Genomic DNA, 16,607 nt, shown 5'->3' with positions numbered 1-16,607 from the left:
TCCTCCATATTCTACAAAGACTTTTGAAATTTTCTCCAGTAGGCAAAGTCTGAATTGCAAACACATAATTACCTTTTTGAATTAAAAGATACGTACAAAGACCTACTAAATATCAAGAAACAAAAAGAAATACCTGTCTCATCCATCTTCCAGAAGAACTAGTTTATTGCAGAACAGACCAAATTTGAAACCTGCATGTGGAGGAGGAACTCTACACAGAAAGGCTGACAGTATTCAGTCAGGGCCAAGGCAGCATACAACAACATTGTATGAGATCAGGTGACTCCTGAAGAGCTTTAGCCAGATTAAGAATTAGTAATGCAAAAAAATAAACTGGTTTTCATCTTGGTTTCCCAGGCAGGAAACAGAGCACTAAACGAGGGTCTCTGTCACCCTGTCTCTTATGCATGATCTCTGACAATGTAACCTAGCACTCCAACTTCACATGGATGAAGCATATAGAAAGATGACTATGAAATACAGCCAAAGAAGCAACTTTTTACATTTTACAGATTTGATATTTGCCCCATTAAACTGAATAGGAATTTCTCTTGACTTCACTGGATGCAGGACCTCGCCCTATATTACAAATGCATGCTTCAAGATGGCCTACATTAGAAAGTACTAAAAGCAAAAAGTTTAGAAAGGTTGCCTTGGCGTATCTGCATAAAGCACAATAATTACCATGTTGAAGTAAGACCGGATTTTGACCCCTCTTGCCAAATCCCAAACTATGACATTTCCATCATGTCCAGCAGAGAAGAGAACTCTTGGATCAAACGGATGAGGTTCAAGTACAAACACTTCATCTTCATGGCCCTGAAATTAAGGATACAGCAAGAAGAACAAGAGAATTATCTCAAATACTTATGCAGGAATTCAAAATGATAACACTGAGAACTGCCATGTTCACGTGTGAAAGTGCCCAGCACATAACAACTACTTCAACTAAATCTGTTTTTTCAATCTGTATTATACTCTTCTCTACCCAGTTGCAATTTCAGCGTCATAATAAGTATGTCAAGTATGACAACTCTGTAACAAGTTTGTCCCACAACTTTCATCATTTCATTTGATGTTTTTGATCTTAATGCTGGGCAGATTTCTATTTGTTTAAGCATGTTAGCATTTAAAAATTTAATTTAGAGCCATGAAATAATTAAGTATAACTAAGAGAACTGCATCTCCAGAATTAACACTAATTTTAAGCTTTACTTGAAATAATTTACCTACAGCTTTTCAAGTAAATTTACCAACAGCTAACTATTTTTACAACTAAAAAAAAAAGTAGTATCAGACACTAGTAAAAACTAATGTTTGATTCATTCTCTCTAAAAGGCTGCTTTTCAGTACCCATAAAATGATGAGGTTGTAGTAACAAGGCTCTGTGTTTAAACAGGGCAACTTTATCCATTAACTGTATTTCAAACATTTGTCACGCTAAAAAAGTCAAAAGTAACAACTGTTTCCTTCTCTCCTTCCAAGATAGCATTTTAGGAAAGAAAAAAAGTCCAAAATTAGTTTCAGACATCTCAAACAATAATGGTGATTTGCACTTCAAAGCTTTATTTTCTAGAAAGCAGCTGAGAAATACCTCAATTACATTTCAATTATCTAAATACATTAATTAAGGTGGCTTTCAGGTAGAAAAAATGCTTAAGGAAGAATTTTGATGACATATATATAAATTCTGCATTCCAGATTGATAAATGAAGGTGGAGCACCTTACCATGAGAATATGAATGAGTTGGCCAGTGAAAGAATTCCAGACTTTCAGTGTCATGTTATTGACTGCAGTTATAACAGAGTTGTCATGGCGGTCCCATGCCACCATGGTCACTTTCAGTTTTGTGATTTTGTCTTCAACTCCTTGTGGATTTTGTCTAAAATAAAAAAGCAAAAAGAGCTTCAAAGCAATTCTAGCTTGCTAAAAACATTCTTATGTCTGTAACAGCTGATAATACTTCTGTATTTTACTTTATTATTATGAAAAACAGCATTATTTCTTCAAGAACCTGGAGAAATGAAAGACGTTTTCCAATTTTTTAACATATACAATCAGAAAAGCACTACAGATTCTTAAACAATGACTGTAGAGTCCTCTCAATATTTCAAAGACTATGTTGATCTGTTTTTCCAAGATAATGCTCTTTGATACATAATCTAACCCAATTTATGTATCTATATGTACTGTACAGCTCAAAAGTATAAGATGTAGTTGTAGACAGATTATTTTCTAGACCACTGCAGTGGTCTAGAGGAGGCTGAATTCTTTTGTTTTTCTCTTTCTTTTCTGCTATCAGAAAATAAATCTTGAATTCTTTCTTTTCTCTAAGTGTACCAATTTCATGTTCTTTGATAAATAGTACTTATGAAGAAAAGATCAAATTTGGAACTGTCCTTTACACAGCGATCGAAAGGGAATAAACAGAATTCAGGTACAGGTGCTTAACTGAAACAAGCAGTTCAGTTTCTCAAATAAGTTCATCATTTGTGACAACAGTTTAAAAACAAGCCATTGCTTTTTCTCCAGGATCAGTTAAAATGATGATTTTTTACAGGCCACATTTTCAAGAAAAAGTAGCTCAGTCTTTGTTTTCAGGGTGCCAATGCATTATAGATTGTCATCCAACAGCTTTATATTCATATTTTGTTGCACTTGCTTAGAACAAGATACTTTCTGATCCAAACTTCCAACTAAACTATATAGCTTATTTAGTCATCTCTTCCATGCCTCTCTTGATCTTTCAGATGTATTTCCACAGGCTTACTCCTTATGTCTTTTTTTTTGTATTAAATATCCTTCTTTAAACTACTCAACATGATCAGTGAAGGGAAAAGGTGTACCCATTAAACCATTATAAAACTTTCTAATGACCATCTGTTGGAAAACATTTCCTCCATGCCAAAATAAGAAGGTCCAAACCACAATCCCTACAAAGTTTTTCTCCATCTTCAAGCCTTTTTCATTATTTGGTCTGGTGTACGTAAGTTTTCTATACCTACACAAAGCCTTGCGAATTCTCAGATTATTGAGAACCCATTACATAGCAAGTGACTTATTTGCTCTGGCATGTGGTATAAAAGAGCCCAAAATTCCTTCTCTGGGTACACAGATTCCACAATAACTTTTAAATATTACCAGAATGCAATATTTTAAATATTACCAGAATTACACCTACATAAAAAGCATAAATTTGACCTTTAATGTGGTTTGTATATCTTTTACTCCTTTACTCAAACCGAAGAACTAGTGGAGCTACTATCTGGACAAACTAGTTTCCACAGCTGAATATATAGTCAAATATTTGCTTTCATTGGACTTCAAGAGCTAGACAAGCATATTGTAGATTTAATCCATAATCGTTTGTGCTTTTTTCTTTAAAAAGTCAGCCAGCAAACAATATCAATGGACTTCAAGTATCTATCTGATAGCAGAACATTCTATATTACTTACCCTGCTGGGCGAGTAGCCATATCCAACAAAATGCTTTTCCACTCCCTTCGTTTAAACTGCCAGATTCGTGCTGTTCCATCACGGCTTCCACTCACAAATCTAACAAAAGGGAAAAAGAGTTATACTGAGATCAACGGCAGGTCTGTACAGAAAAGACCCTTGTAAAAAGGGATAGAAACTAGAGAATTCAGAATTCTAAAAATTAAGTTGACGTATAAGGAGTGCAAACAATGTCAGAATGCTTTACTGGCTTGAGGTGAAAAAACACTTCATGTACCAGTAAAAATGTAAGGGTCTGCAAAAAGTGAAATCTGCTTCTCTAATATGAGCCCCTTCCAAACTAGCTGTATTTTGATCCATGGTGCACCTGGCTTAGTTATCACAGTGCTCTGCCATGGGGACACAGCAGCCCAAAGAGCATTCTAACTAACAGCCTGCCCCTATCACTCCGTGTAAAGCTACTAATGGGATTTAAGACCTAAAAATTGCTGAAGTGCAAGGAGAGCTGCAAGCTGAAGTAGAGACTTGATTTAAAACAAACAAAATCTATTCCTCATTAGCTGTGTAGTGAGGGTCTCTGAATAGAAGAATGGTCTCAAACAAGCTTGAGCTTCTCCCTGACCTTTTTTTTCCCCTTTTTTTGGAGTGCAGGGTCAGGAGGAGGAGAAAGAGGTGGATGGAACACAATGAAGCCTGGTTTGCAACTAACTGTATTGCAATAGAAGTGTATGTTAGAGCGTCATTTAAATGAAATGTCAGAAATTTCATAATAGAGCTATTTTCTTTAGCATCCTTCACATCCAACATCTAAAACTTCGGTGAAGTACTAAAAAGGCTAAACAAAACACAGTTATATTTTGTTTAACAGTTTTCCCTTTATCTAGCAGTCACTTAACTGAAAAGAGGTTTAAACATTTAAATATACCTAAATGTATAGTTATTTTAGTTATGAATACATATAAGTATAAATGCAAATAAAGTATATATGAAGTATTTCTATACTCCTTAATTTTGGCAAACTCAAAATACTTTAATCATTCATTGCAATGAAGACAATGGTAAAACTGAAGAGGGAGTATTATTTAAAACAAACTATTGAGAATCCATAACTATTGCATGAACCTCAAAACAGAAAGCAATTTTTTAGAAACTGATATTTACAAATCTCCACAAGGTCAAAAAAAAAAAAAAGGTATGAATAAATAAATTGTTTGCTTACCTGCTACTACTATTAGAGAACTGAATGCTGTCAACTTTGTCCTATATAAAAAATAAAAATAAAAAAATCAAAAGCAATTCTAAATTATCCAAATCTTCCTTTTAATCAAATACATATGTAATTTAATGAAGTATTTACAGTATGAAACTCCAACTCTGATATCTTCTCTGGCTGACCTGATCCAAAGAAATAAACCCTAATGATGTGATCTGTACTTCCAGTGGCCAAAAACATTCCACCTGAGAAAAACAAACACAGATAAGTCATAAGAAAAACGGGCAATCTAATGTTATTACAGTACTTTCAAATATCTGTAACATTAAATATTTAAAGTTATTCCCTTAAATTTACAGCTGTATCTCATTTCATTTGTGTCTGTAACTGACCTTTAAGTAAAAACAACAAGGTTGAGAAACTCAGAGTTGAACTGGAGTTTAATTAGCTCACATTTGTTGTCAGACAAATGTGTATCCAGAGACGTACCTGAAAATTAGCTAACTGAAGTAATTTGTTTGTGACTAAGCTCTTAGTGGGGCTCAATCTTAAAGAAAACTGAATGGAAACAGAGCCCTAGTACTTTCTGAAAATACTCTTCTGTCGGTTTGGTATTGTATCTAATTGTTTGTGTTGTGCTCTTTACCAACTGTCAACTCTAAGTATGAATGAAATTCAGAGAGTGAGAACCTGGTAATTAGCACCTTCTTAATAAAACCTCCATAATCCTATCTCAGATAAAGCTAACTTTCAGAATCACTCTGAGGAAAAATGTCACGTTTTAAAGAAACTGCAGACACAAGAGACTTTATGTTCAGTTGTTTTCAAGAATTTCCGTATCACCAAGAATTAAAGCACAGATTCCAAATATTAATTGGAATAATATTTGGTGTTTTTTTCCAATAACCATTTTAACTCAGTTCCATCTTTTTAAGAAGAAATATGCTACAGTAACTGCATTATAATTCATTTTACTCTCTAAATGACTTCTTACATTGAGACAAAGATATATACGTGTATATATAAAATGGTCTTTTACCAGCACTAAAAGAAGAACAGATCATTTGGACTCCAGGCCGAGGGCGTTCCGTAAATTTTGTTGGCCTTGGACTAAAAATAAAGAAATAGTTAAATAATTTCCTAATACAGTTTCAAAAAACAAGTCAGTATGTTAGAAATAAAGCACAGAAGGACAAAATTAAATATGACGGAACAGATGGCTGCCCATCTACAAACAATTTACTGCGACTATGCTTCATGATCTGATCTTTAGGAAACTAAGACATACAGACAGACCAAACAATCTAAGTATAAAGGAGAGCTGTATTGCAAATTTAAATCCCATGTCCCTCTCCCCTCAAATATAGCTATACAAAACACTTTCGTTTAAGTCACCTGTAAAGCAGATGAGAAGACACCAGAGCCAGGTACCCAGGAGGTTGTTTTAAACCACTGTGTGTATCAGAGCTCTGGTTTTCTCCTGCAAAACATGGCTGCTTTGACTACAAGAGAGAAACTGAGGTTGGTACTATTTGTAGAAAATGATACAAAAGAAATTTAAATAAATTTGAAGTATTTCACAGCATTAGAATACACCCATTTCTTCAGAAAGCATGTATTGTTTGTGGGTTTCCAATAGCCCCCACAGAAAATTAGGACTATGGCTAGAAGTTTTAAAGAACATTTTCTTTATGCACTGTGCTTCCATTTAGGCAGTTCAGTACCTGATGTGGAAGCAGAACTAAAGCTTCACTTTAAGAGTGTGTGTGTGTAAAAAACAAACCAAGGATCTAGTCCTTCAATCATTACTTCAGTTCTGCTCACGTACTGCAGCAACCCCAGCTCAGTAGGTGGTCTTGCATAGTACACCATCTGCAATCCTTAGTCCTCAAAGAATAAACTTACTAGAGAACAGCAGCATTACACCCACAAGTGTCATCGCTAAAGATCTGTTTTAACATAAAAGAATGCATATTCATGACATCCAATTTTTTCACTTTTAGAAGCAAAATGGCTTTTTTTTTTTTTCAGCTGCAGGCAGATGAGTAAGAGACCTTTCTCCACCTATCAGCTATTGCTATCTCAAAGAAAGTAGTAAGCATGACACCTTACTGGTGCCTATATACAAAACAATATAACAAACACACTACTGGCAATAGCAGTTAAGAAATCTTTCTCCGAATTGTCCATTCAATACAGGTTGTTTCTGTCAATCTTCCTTCAGGACTTTTCAGATAGCTCCTTGCAAAGACTTTCAGTGGGGGATGTTACAAGGTACACTAAACAACACAGAGCTATTACACAAAACAGTTCAAACCCTTCTTAACTGAGATACTAACTTAAAAAGAACTATCAGATGATTCGATATGCAGCTTACATAATACGGAGCAAGTGTAAATAGATAAATAGGCTGCTGTTTTCTTCCACTGTGGTTTGTGAACTCTGCCTTTGGAGTTAGGACAGCTGCAAAACAGAGCAAGTATGCACTTATGTTCTAATTTGGATAATCATGTTAAATTCTCCAACTTATGTCTCTCTAATGTATGTTATTTAAGGCATTAGGAGACAAGATTATGGCATTCTTTTACACTACAACAGACCGTAATCTTTACAAGATAAGCTGGACAATCAGTAACGTGGGGAAGTAAGGAAGGTGGCTGAAGGACAATTTCTTGAAACATACATAAAACAAGTTAATCGTTTTGCTTTAACAAGCATTCTCAACCCAATCGTGTAAGTGGCTGGAACATATTAAGGCACCTTCACAAACATTTCACAGAGAGGTCCAGCAAGGCCCTGGTAAACCATTTTCCTCCCAAGATGAGAGGCTACAGTCAGACCAGAGCCTGCACAGGCAAAAAAGCATTGTACACCGTGTGCCTCAACTAAGGGAAACACTCACCCATGGAAACATCTCTCAAGTCCACCTTCAAAATGCTGTCCTAGTGCAGGAACGGCTGCATAACCCAAATCCTACAGAGTAACCTCACTCTGGACATGCAGTGGCTTAAGTAAGACTTCTCCAGGAAAAACACGTGCAAGGCAAGCCCTCCGACTTGAGTCTTGGCTTAAAAGCCAACAAACATGGACTGGCACACCTGAATCCTAACGCACGAGAAGCCCCTTCAACATAAAGTGCCTTCTGCATAAGAAAGCAGATGTGAAGTATGCTACCACCCCAAAGACATGAGGAATTAACATCTTCTTGTCCAAAAGAGGAATGTCAAAATCATCAGCACATGTTTTGTTCCTTTTTTTTTTTTTTTCTCTTTTTAAAAATATGGGAAGAAAATTAAGAGCAGCTAAAAAGCAGTATAAGTTGTTCCTCTATCCAAATCTGCGAGACAGCTCTGCTGCCTTGTTGGCGTGGTCTGCCAACAACAGACTAACACTGGAAGCTTGCGATTCAAATAGGTGGCAGAAGAAATAACAAGAAAACTCAGCATCTTTCTCATCACAAATACATATACAAATACTTTTAGTGCAACTGATTTAGCTTTTGCACAGTGACCAGTTGTAAAAATTCTCCCTCAGACCTGAGGCAAATGATCTATCGGTTCCTGATGACCCAAGGATGATTTTCTCTCTTCTCCACACTGTCAACTCGAACAGCATGCAACCCTTGTGTTTTCTGCCCTGATCCAGAATAGTAACAGCGCCTAAATGTGAGGGAAGGTCTTGATTACCTTATTTCTAAATTATTTTTCCACCTGCTTTGGACCTTTCCTTGTCTTCTTTATCTACAGGAACAACAGCCCTACTGTTCCTCTACTTAGAAACCAAATTAATCTGACTGGATTGTTGCAGCTTTTGGGCATACACGGTAACTGCCTGGTCAGAAAGCTCTTCACTGAAAGCACAGGAGCACACAGGAGGCTCTAGCATTTGAATCTTCCTCACTGTCATCGTCACAGAAGCATATAGTAACAGAGTTAATCCCTCTCTTCTAAACAACACTGAGAATTTTGTGGTCAGTCTTGCCATGCCTGTGTTTCACCCTGTGGCACAAAATCTACTGTAAAGCCTCCTTCTGCAGTTTATTAAAACAGAGCCAAGTATCTCCCGTCTGGGCCATATGTGTAAAACAAATACTTAACAGGCCTCAATTAATGAGGTTATCCAAAAACTGGGAGACCAGCATGGGAAGCCTCTAATTTCAGAGATACTATTAATACTGCAACAGATCTGCTGGCAAATATGAACACAAGGTTTTCTGCAATCCAAGAGTGAAACAAACAAACATTTGCAGAGGAAAAAAAAAAAAAAGGAAAGACATAACTGGGATAGGACACTTAGAAAAAAAAAAAAAAAACAACAAAAACTTACAATGGGTCTTATGAATAAGACTGACAGGAATCTCTCTTTCCTTTGATGCTCTTATATTGCTACCACACATCACTGAGTGGATGTGGAGGGAATCTGCCCCATTTCCACAGTTCTGGAAGCAGATCCAGATCTAGAGGTGTGAGGAAGAGCAATCACCTCACTTAAAACCACACCAATCCACACCCATTACTGAGACCCTGTGCCCATATGACGCGGCCTCCTTGTGAAAAATTAGGCTGGATTCTTAGTTTCACAGTGTCACTTAATAGGATTTACTGGAGTGGGGAATCACAGTTAGAAAAGGTTACAGTTTAGCAAATTAAGTAAAATTTCCTGTAACTAACAAGCTTAAGAAGAGCTACATTAAGACTTTTATGAATGTCCAACTAATTCAATATCTTAAGTGACATCAATTATGTTTCCGTCCCAAAAGACATGCCTGTTTCTTATTTAGACTTACCATATGCTTTGGCTTTGATGAGAAAGCATTGATTACTTCAAAAACGTAACAGCTCTACTAAATTAGAACAAAGATCTAAGAGCAGTATCCTGCTTCCAAGTGTAGCCAAAACTGAATGTGTAAGAGCAGAAAAAGTATACCTTTCAGTATCTTCATGCAAGTTTTCAGTGCATAATATTCTGTGGTAAGGAGTTTCACGGCTTAGCTGCACGTTTTGGTAAGAACCACCTGCTCCTGACTTGGAATTGGCTGCTCTCACTTGATACCCTCTAGCACAGGAAGAGCCAACAAGCAACTGGTCGTTGTACAACCTCCTCAAGGCACTTCTAACTATACAGGTCTCATCTTCATGCACTCTTCTTCCAGACTGAAGAGACGTAGGGTCGCTCTGTCTTAAACTCGACATGTAAATTACTCCAGAACAGAAGCTGAAGATGGTACAAACTCCAGTCTCAAAGCTTACTCTGCACTGTCGTTACACAACATGAGTCACTGGCATGGCTTGGGGTACCAGGCTCCTTCCTTTCCATTCTGCAAGGGACACCTCAACTCATCTGTTTTCTCTGTGCCACTGCACTGCGACTATTTACACATGAAAGCATTAACTGGAAAAAAAAAAACACACTTTCTTCTTTTAATATTTGCCAGTGCATCTCACTTAAATTTTGCATTCCACATTTACATTTCACCATGGGTAGGAAATAGCTGAGAATCTTCTACAACAACTGATACCAGCTTGCTCACTTCCCAAGTTTTACCTCAGGACAACTTCCATCCAACTCCATGATTCATCTCCCAGCTCGTGTAGTATAACCCATTTAAGTCTCATTAATTCCACTATTCTCTCGTTAGGAAAAGGGAAGAGATCTCTTCCTCTAAACTGAATTATCAGTGATTATTAAAAGGTCTATTTCCAATTTTAGGTTCCAGATATTTCACAATTAAGAAGGAGCAAAAAGCACTTGAAAGCCATTGAAGAAGTTATCTTTAATAAAAAACTAACTCAATTTGAGGGTCCTGGTAAAATTTTTCATATCTTATACTTTGAAAACAGAAACTTCAGACTCAACTTCATCCACTGATACACAACTGCCCACGAGTACTCCTTCCTACCACGCAACAGTAAAGAGCAACTAAGAAAGGATTTAGAGATGAGAAAAGAACAAACCAAAAATAATCCCATCCTGGTTTCTTGCTAGAATATTACCTTCTCCCACCAAAATTTGGATTTTCGAATACCAATTGCAATCATCTTGTAGCACAATTTGTCAACACCATTTTCATTTCATGTGGGATTGAGAGATGAGAATAGAACAAAAAAAGCCAACTTTGACATCACGTTACAAAAATGTCACTGATTTTTTTTTTCCTGGTTAATAATTAGAGAAAAGAATGGGTATATATTGATTTGTTTCCCTGAACAAAAAACCTCAGTGGTCGCTTATGTTATCAACTTAGTCCTTAAAAGACAAGTAAGTTACAGGTACCCACAGAAACAGATCATATCCAACGATTGCAGACAGCAAACCAACCAGTGACAAGTTTTTTCTCCAAGGTTAGTAGGTCATTCTTGATTACAAAGTAATAACAAGAAATAAAATAGCAACTAACTTTATTTTAAGGGTGCCAGCATCCCACAGCCAAAAGCATATTGTTCCATCTGCCCCGGTTGAAGATAAGTATCGCTTTGAGCCACTGCATAGTGGAGAGAACTGGGAGGGGAAACGGGGGAAGAAAAAAGAGAAGGTCTGTTAATCCGTCCCAGACATGCTAAGAAGTTCCTCAAGACATTGGCTTCTCATTTAAACAAGACATAAAATAAAATGAAAGAAAAAAAAAAAAGTATCAAACCATACTGAAGAAAAAAAAAAACTAACACAATAAACTGCAATAAATAGCACAATAACACAATGCTTCTCGGAGTAACTTTCTATCTTCAGAACAACTTTTCTGGGTTACTTGCCAAAGCACTTTGGGTTCTCCCTCCCCACAACCCAAACTGTGCAATAGCATGCAACTCTAAACAGAAACAAAGCAAACCATACTCAACACTGACTTTAGTTTTAGTTAACGTACCGCTAAGTCAGAATCATGGTGTGCAAAGAAACCTTATTTCACAACAGAACTGTCCCCATGCATCACGCAATTTTTGTTTCGAACAAGCACTATGCCTGGCATTTTTCAAGGGTCAGATATTGTGACAATAAACCTGCCATTTTGCAGTGCGCACCATGAAAATTCCTTCTCCCTTCACAGCGTAGTTGCCAAATACGCATTTTCATTGTATTGAACATTCCCAAGTGGTTTCTTTTTCAGACAAGCGGTGCGTGTTATTGCTTAGGTGACTTTGCAAAGCAAACACCTACCTGCAATGACGTTATAGACGCGCTGTGGCCCTGCAGAACTGCTAAGGGTGCACAAGTTCGAAGGCACCAAACTCTGATCATTTTATCACAGCTCCCAGCAGCTATCATGGTGTTTTCGTAGTTCACTGCCATATCAGATATTTCAGCTGCGTGCCCTCTCAGGGTAGCCAGCAACCTCCCATCATCTGTTGCCCAGATTTTTACAAGGCAATCATCTGATCCCTGGAAGTAAGTAGAAATAAATCATTTCAATCGTACCATTGGTTGTTTCAGTGTTACAGTTCACAAAGACAAAGAACTGAACAACACAACTAGCAGCACACGGGATTATTATTTTTTTCGTTCTTTTACTGCCTTCTAACTGCTTTTCAATAGCTTTCCACTCTGCAGTCAAAACACAACACTAGATTACATTAATTCTCAACAGTAGATACAAATCATGCATTCGTAACACAAACTACAGATCTCATAGCAAGGTGGATTTAACCTCCTCAGCAAGACACGACACTTCTTTTCAAAACTCCAGCACAAACTGAAGAAGGAAACAGTTGCAGTACACTGAATGCAAATGGATATTAAACGTGAAAATGAATTACGAATTGCTACCGTGTTTTTCATTTAGCATGATACCCATTTCACAGACACTGACTGAACAGTGACACTGTTCCAGAATGACTGATTCAAACTACCTGTGAGCTCTGAAGGCAGCCACTCCTGTATAGGTTTTGGTTATTTGTTCAGGTTCAGAACAAACACAAAGATGGGCGTTGGGTTTAGCATCCAGAGCACCAATCTACTAATGGCCACGCACGGATGCTGCAGCAAGTTATAACATGTCATACAATTTCACCTGGGTTTTAGTTCTTCTGCCTACCAACAGCGCATCTGTGCAAGTTTATCTCGCCTGCCTGCTGGTTTGTATTTTGTTTGTTCGTTTTTTGAAGAAGTGGGAAGGCAGGGCTATACTGTTGTCCACATTTCTAAGAAAGGAATCCAAAGCACAGAGAAGAGCCACCACTTTTTCAAAAGACTGGCAGGCATTTGGTGAACAGGCCTGCAACCTAAAGTCTCAAAAAATATTTAGAAACTACTGATAACCGCTTTTCAAAATTACTGCTTTTGTAAGGCATAAATGATACATATTTGTCTTATTTCGCAGACTCCTTAGTCTACATACACATAACTATTAAAAGCCCACGCTGCTGCAGCTCAGTTTAGCTACTTCTCTGGACAGCCCGGTCCCAGCACAGCAACACCTCACTTGGGAATTGCTCACCAAAAGCTAGCTCTGAAGTAGAACTGTTCCACCAAAGAGCCAGGCAAAACCACCAGAAAACGCTTTAAAAAGGAACCCAGATACACCCTGCAGTTATTAGTTATTGGAACACATACAAGATTTTTATTTATTTATTTATTTTAATAGATACCAACATTCCTGTTTATGTTATGTTGATGCTGAGGAATGGACGATCTCCCCTCACTTGCTTAACATATTTATTAAAAATGCTGCAGCTGTCTACTTGAAAAGGTAGCTAAATTTTACTCATTATATTAGGTTAGATTCAAAACTCTCATCTGGGAGAAGGCAGGGAACAGCGCCCTTGCAGTTACTTAAGAATTACACCTCCATTTGCGTTTGTACCAACAGCCAGCAAACCAGCCAACCTCCTCGGGGCTGCTTTTTGTTTAGCGAGCAAGAAGTTGTTTCTGACTCAGAGTTATTCACAATAGTTTCTCTCTTCCTACATTGTTTACATCGATGTAGACAAGACAACGTATCTCTTTACACACAGGGATACAACAATAGCCACAGTTTTCCAAAGAGTAAAAAGAAAGCTGATTGTATTTAAGCATACTGAGAGGGGGCATTTTTCTATAGGGATACTCTTTATAGAAGGTCTTTTTTCTCCAACTTTTCTCCAAAGCAAAAGGTTGCTTTGGACCATTAGTGGCATGTTAATCCTGCAGAATGCTTTGCAGGGAACTCCAGACGTGTGAAATCAAGATAACTTAAAAATTGACTGCATTTCTGGACTGTCTTAATAGGTAATTTTGATTTACCATCTGCCATGCCTCTACTTTTCCCCAGATGGGCATGACTTTCTTACAGGAATGACATTTCTTTCTTCCCAGCTCTTCAGCAGGCGCACCCATGAGTGCAGAGATGTGGGCAGGACAACTCCTCCTGTACCTCTGCCCTACTCGTTTTTGGTATAAACTGAGTTTGTGCTAATTGCCTCTTGTCCTGTCACAACCCCCTCATGAGAAGAGTCTGGCTGCCATTTCTTTTTGAGAAGGATGAGAGAGATGAAGACTCTCTCACATCACATCTACACACATGCTGATAAGATCCCTGCAAGCCTTCTCTTCACAAGGCTAAGAAATCACAGCTCTCTCAGCTTCTCCTTCTATGTCAGATGCTCCGATGCCTCCACCATCCTCCCAGCCCTTCCCTGGACTCTCTCCAGCATGTCCATGCCCTTCTTGTGCTGCCCAAACAGTCCAGACATCATCCGGGCTGAGTGCCCTCAGGGGCACATTGCTGGCCTATATCCAACTTCTTCTCTCTCAGCGTTCCAAGGACCTTTCCATCAATGCCGCTTTCCAGCTCATCAGGCCCCAGCATCTGCACAGGGTTATTCCTCCCCAGCGGCAGCATTTGGCATTACCCTTGGTGAAACTTCACAAAGTTCTTGCTAGTCTGTTTCTCCAGCACGTGAGGTCCCTCTGAACGGCAGTACAGCCCACACTTGTTCTAGCAACTTGTGCTAGCAACCACACTTGTTCTGCTCTACAGTGTTTCTGAAGGAGCACTTTTTCCCATCACCCATGTCATTAAGGGTGACATCAAGCAATACCGGCCTCAGAACCAAACCCTCAGGTGCACCGCTAGGGACTGGTCTCCAGCCAGAGTTCATGTCACCGACAATGACCCTTCAAACCAGGCAGTTCAGGCCATTTTTGGTCAATCTCACTGTCAACATACCAAGCCTGTGCTTCATCTGTTTGTCAGTAAGGATGTCATGACCGTGCTGAAAGCCTTGCTCTAGTCCGGACAAGCAATATCCACACTACTGGCCTTCATCCACCAACTTCAGTCGTTTCATTATAGTAGGTAGCAAGCCCACCTTTTCCCTGTTCTTCTTTTTGCTGCTGATATATTGAAGAAGCCCTTCTTGCTGCTCTTCATATCTGTTCTGGTTTCAGCTGACATAGGGTTAATTTTCTTCCTAGTAGCTGGCATGGTAAACACGTGTTGGATTTAGGAGAAAAATAATGCTGATAACTCACTGATGTTGTGGCAGAGCAGTCAAGGCCTTTCCTGCTCCTGGTTCTGCCCTGCCCGTGAGGAGGCTGGGGCTGCACCAGGAGCTGGAGGGGACACGGCCAGGGCAGGGGGCCCAGGCTGGCCAAAGGGATGGCCCACACCTGGTGGTGTTGTGCTCAGCAATAAAACTGGGGGGGCTGGCGAGGGGGGAGCTACCACTGCCTGGGGACGGGCTGGGCATCGGTCAGCGAGTGGTGAGCAATTGTGTTGCGCATCATTTGTTTTGTATATGCAGGCCTCCTGCCACCTCTGCTTGTCTTCCCGTGCATCAGGACAGGAATGATCCTCAAAAATCAACCAGCTCTCCTGTACCCCTTCTCTCCAGGACCATAACCACAGGACTCCTCCATGCAGGTCCCTGAACAGGCCCAAACCTGCTCTTCTGAAGTCCAGGGTTGTGAGCCTGCTTTTTGCCTTGTTCCCTTCTTTGCAGAATCACAAACTCCATCGTCTGATGGTCACTTCTGTCAAGACTGCCCCCGACCTTCACCTCCCCGAGCAGTTCTTGTTTGTATGATCAGAGCCAGCAGCAGCAGCCCCCCCACCTCACGGGGTTGCTTTGATGGCCATCTCCATTCTACCATAAATAAAATCTTGGGGCTTCAAAATACTTGCAAACAACTCTAAATGCTCCCTCTCCACCAGAAAGGAATCCTGCACTCGTGTTTTCCTGCTCAAGTTACGCAGATTCAGCTTGGGACCAAGACCTCTCCTATTCATCAGGTAACAAAAAGAAACTCATCCTCTCAGGAACCCATAAAGCACGCTACTCTCTGTTTTCAAACTATGCCAGCAACAACCCATTGCTACCGGCTCTCTGTGCTCTCCCCACCTCTCTTTCCTGGCTTGTGATAAGTCTTTTATTCCTCCTTTGCCAGACTGCGACAGATATGAAGGGATGAAGTTTACTGCTTGACTTTGATAACTTAACCTCTCTTCACGTGTTTCAGTAGTGAAAACATGATCTCATCTGCAAGGAAGCAATTGTTCCTGTGGTAACTAGAGATCACTGAATGCTTTGGGTTGGAGGGGACCTTAAAACCAGTTCCACCCCCCTGCCATGGGCAGGGACACCTCCCACCAGACCAGGTTGCCCAAAGCCCCATCCAGCCTGGCCTTGAGCACCTCCGGGGATGGGGCATCCACAGCTTCTCATGGGCAGCCTGTGCCATCACCACCCCTGAGTAAAGTATTCCTTAGGCTTAATTCTAAATCTACCCTCTTTTAGTTTTAAACCATTACTCCTTGTTAAAGCCATTACTCCTTGATCACGCAGATGACAAGATTTATAGCAATACCTAAGTCGTAAAATGACCTTATATATTGTCCTTAAGAGATTCATGCTTCCTGTACTTTCCCTAGTAACCCAAATAACAGAATGAATGAAGCTGCTGGAAACCTGACAAAACTGTATCACTCTCAATAATTTGATGTGGTGACAGTTTTGGCCCCATACT

General features: G+C 39.3%; 1 protein-coding gene across 1 annotated transcript in view; it reads right to left on the bottom strand.

Annotated features, from left to right (window-relative positions):
- Positions 1-16,607, bottom strand: part of PHIP (pleckstrin homology domain interacting protein) — a 111,494-nt gene that overhangs the window by 65,732 nt on the left and 29,155 nt on the right. Inside the window, exons 8-15 of the mRNA XM_038177519.2 lie at positions 11,823-12,044; positions 11,068-11,168; positions 5,710-5,780; positions 4,815-4,915; positions 4,677-4,717; positions 3,458-3,556; positions 1,730-1,883; positions 685-819 (exon numbers count right to left, since the gene is read on the bottom strand). Of these exons, the coding sequence (XP_038033447.2) occupies positions 685-819; positions 1,730-1,883; positions 3,458-3,556; positions 4,677-4,717; positions 4,815-4,915; positions 5,710-5,780; positions 11,068-11,168; positions 11,823-12,044 (924 nt within the window). The remainder of the gene's footprint in view (positions 1-684; positions 820-1,729; positions 1,884-3,457; positions 3,557-4,676; positions 4,718-4,814; positions 4,916-5,709; positions 5,781-11,067; positions 11,169-11,822; positions 12,045-16,607) is intronic.

Source organism: Anas platyrhynchos, chromosome 3, assembly GCF_047663525.1.
Source record: "Anas platyrhynchos isolate ZD024472 breed Pekin duck chromosome 3, IASCAAS_PekinDuck_T2T, whole genome shotgun sequence".
NCBI lineage: Eukaryota > Metazoa > Chordata > Aves > Anseriformes > Anatidae > Anas > Anas platyrhynchos.
The sequence above is the reverse complement of the archived record's forward strand: the minus strand, read 5'-3'. Positions and strand labels throughout refer to the sequence as shown.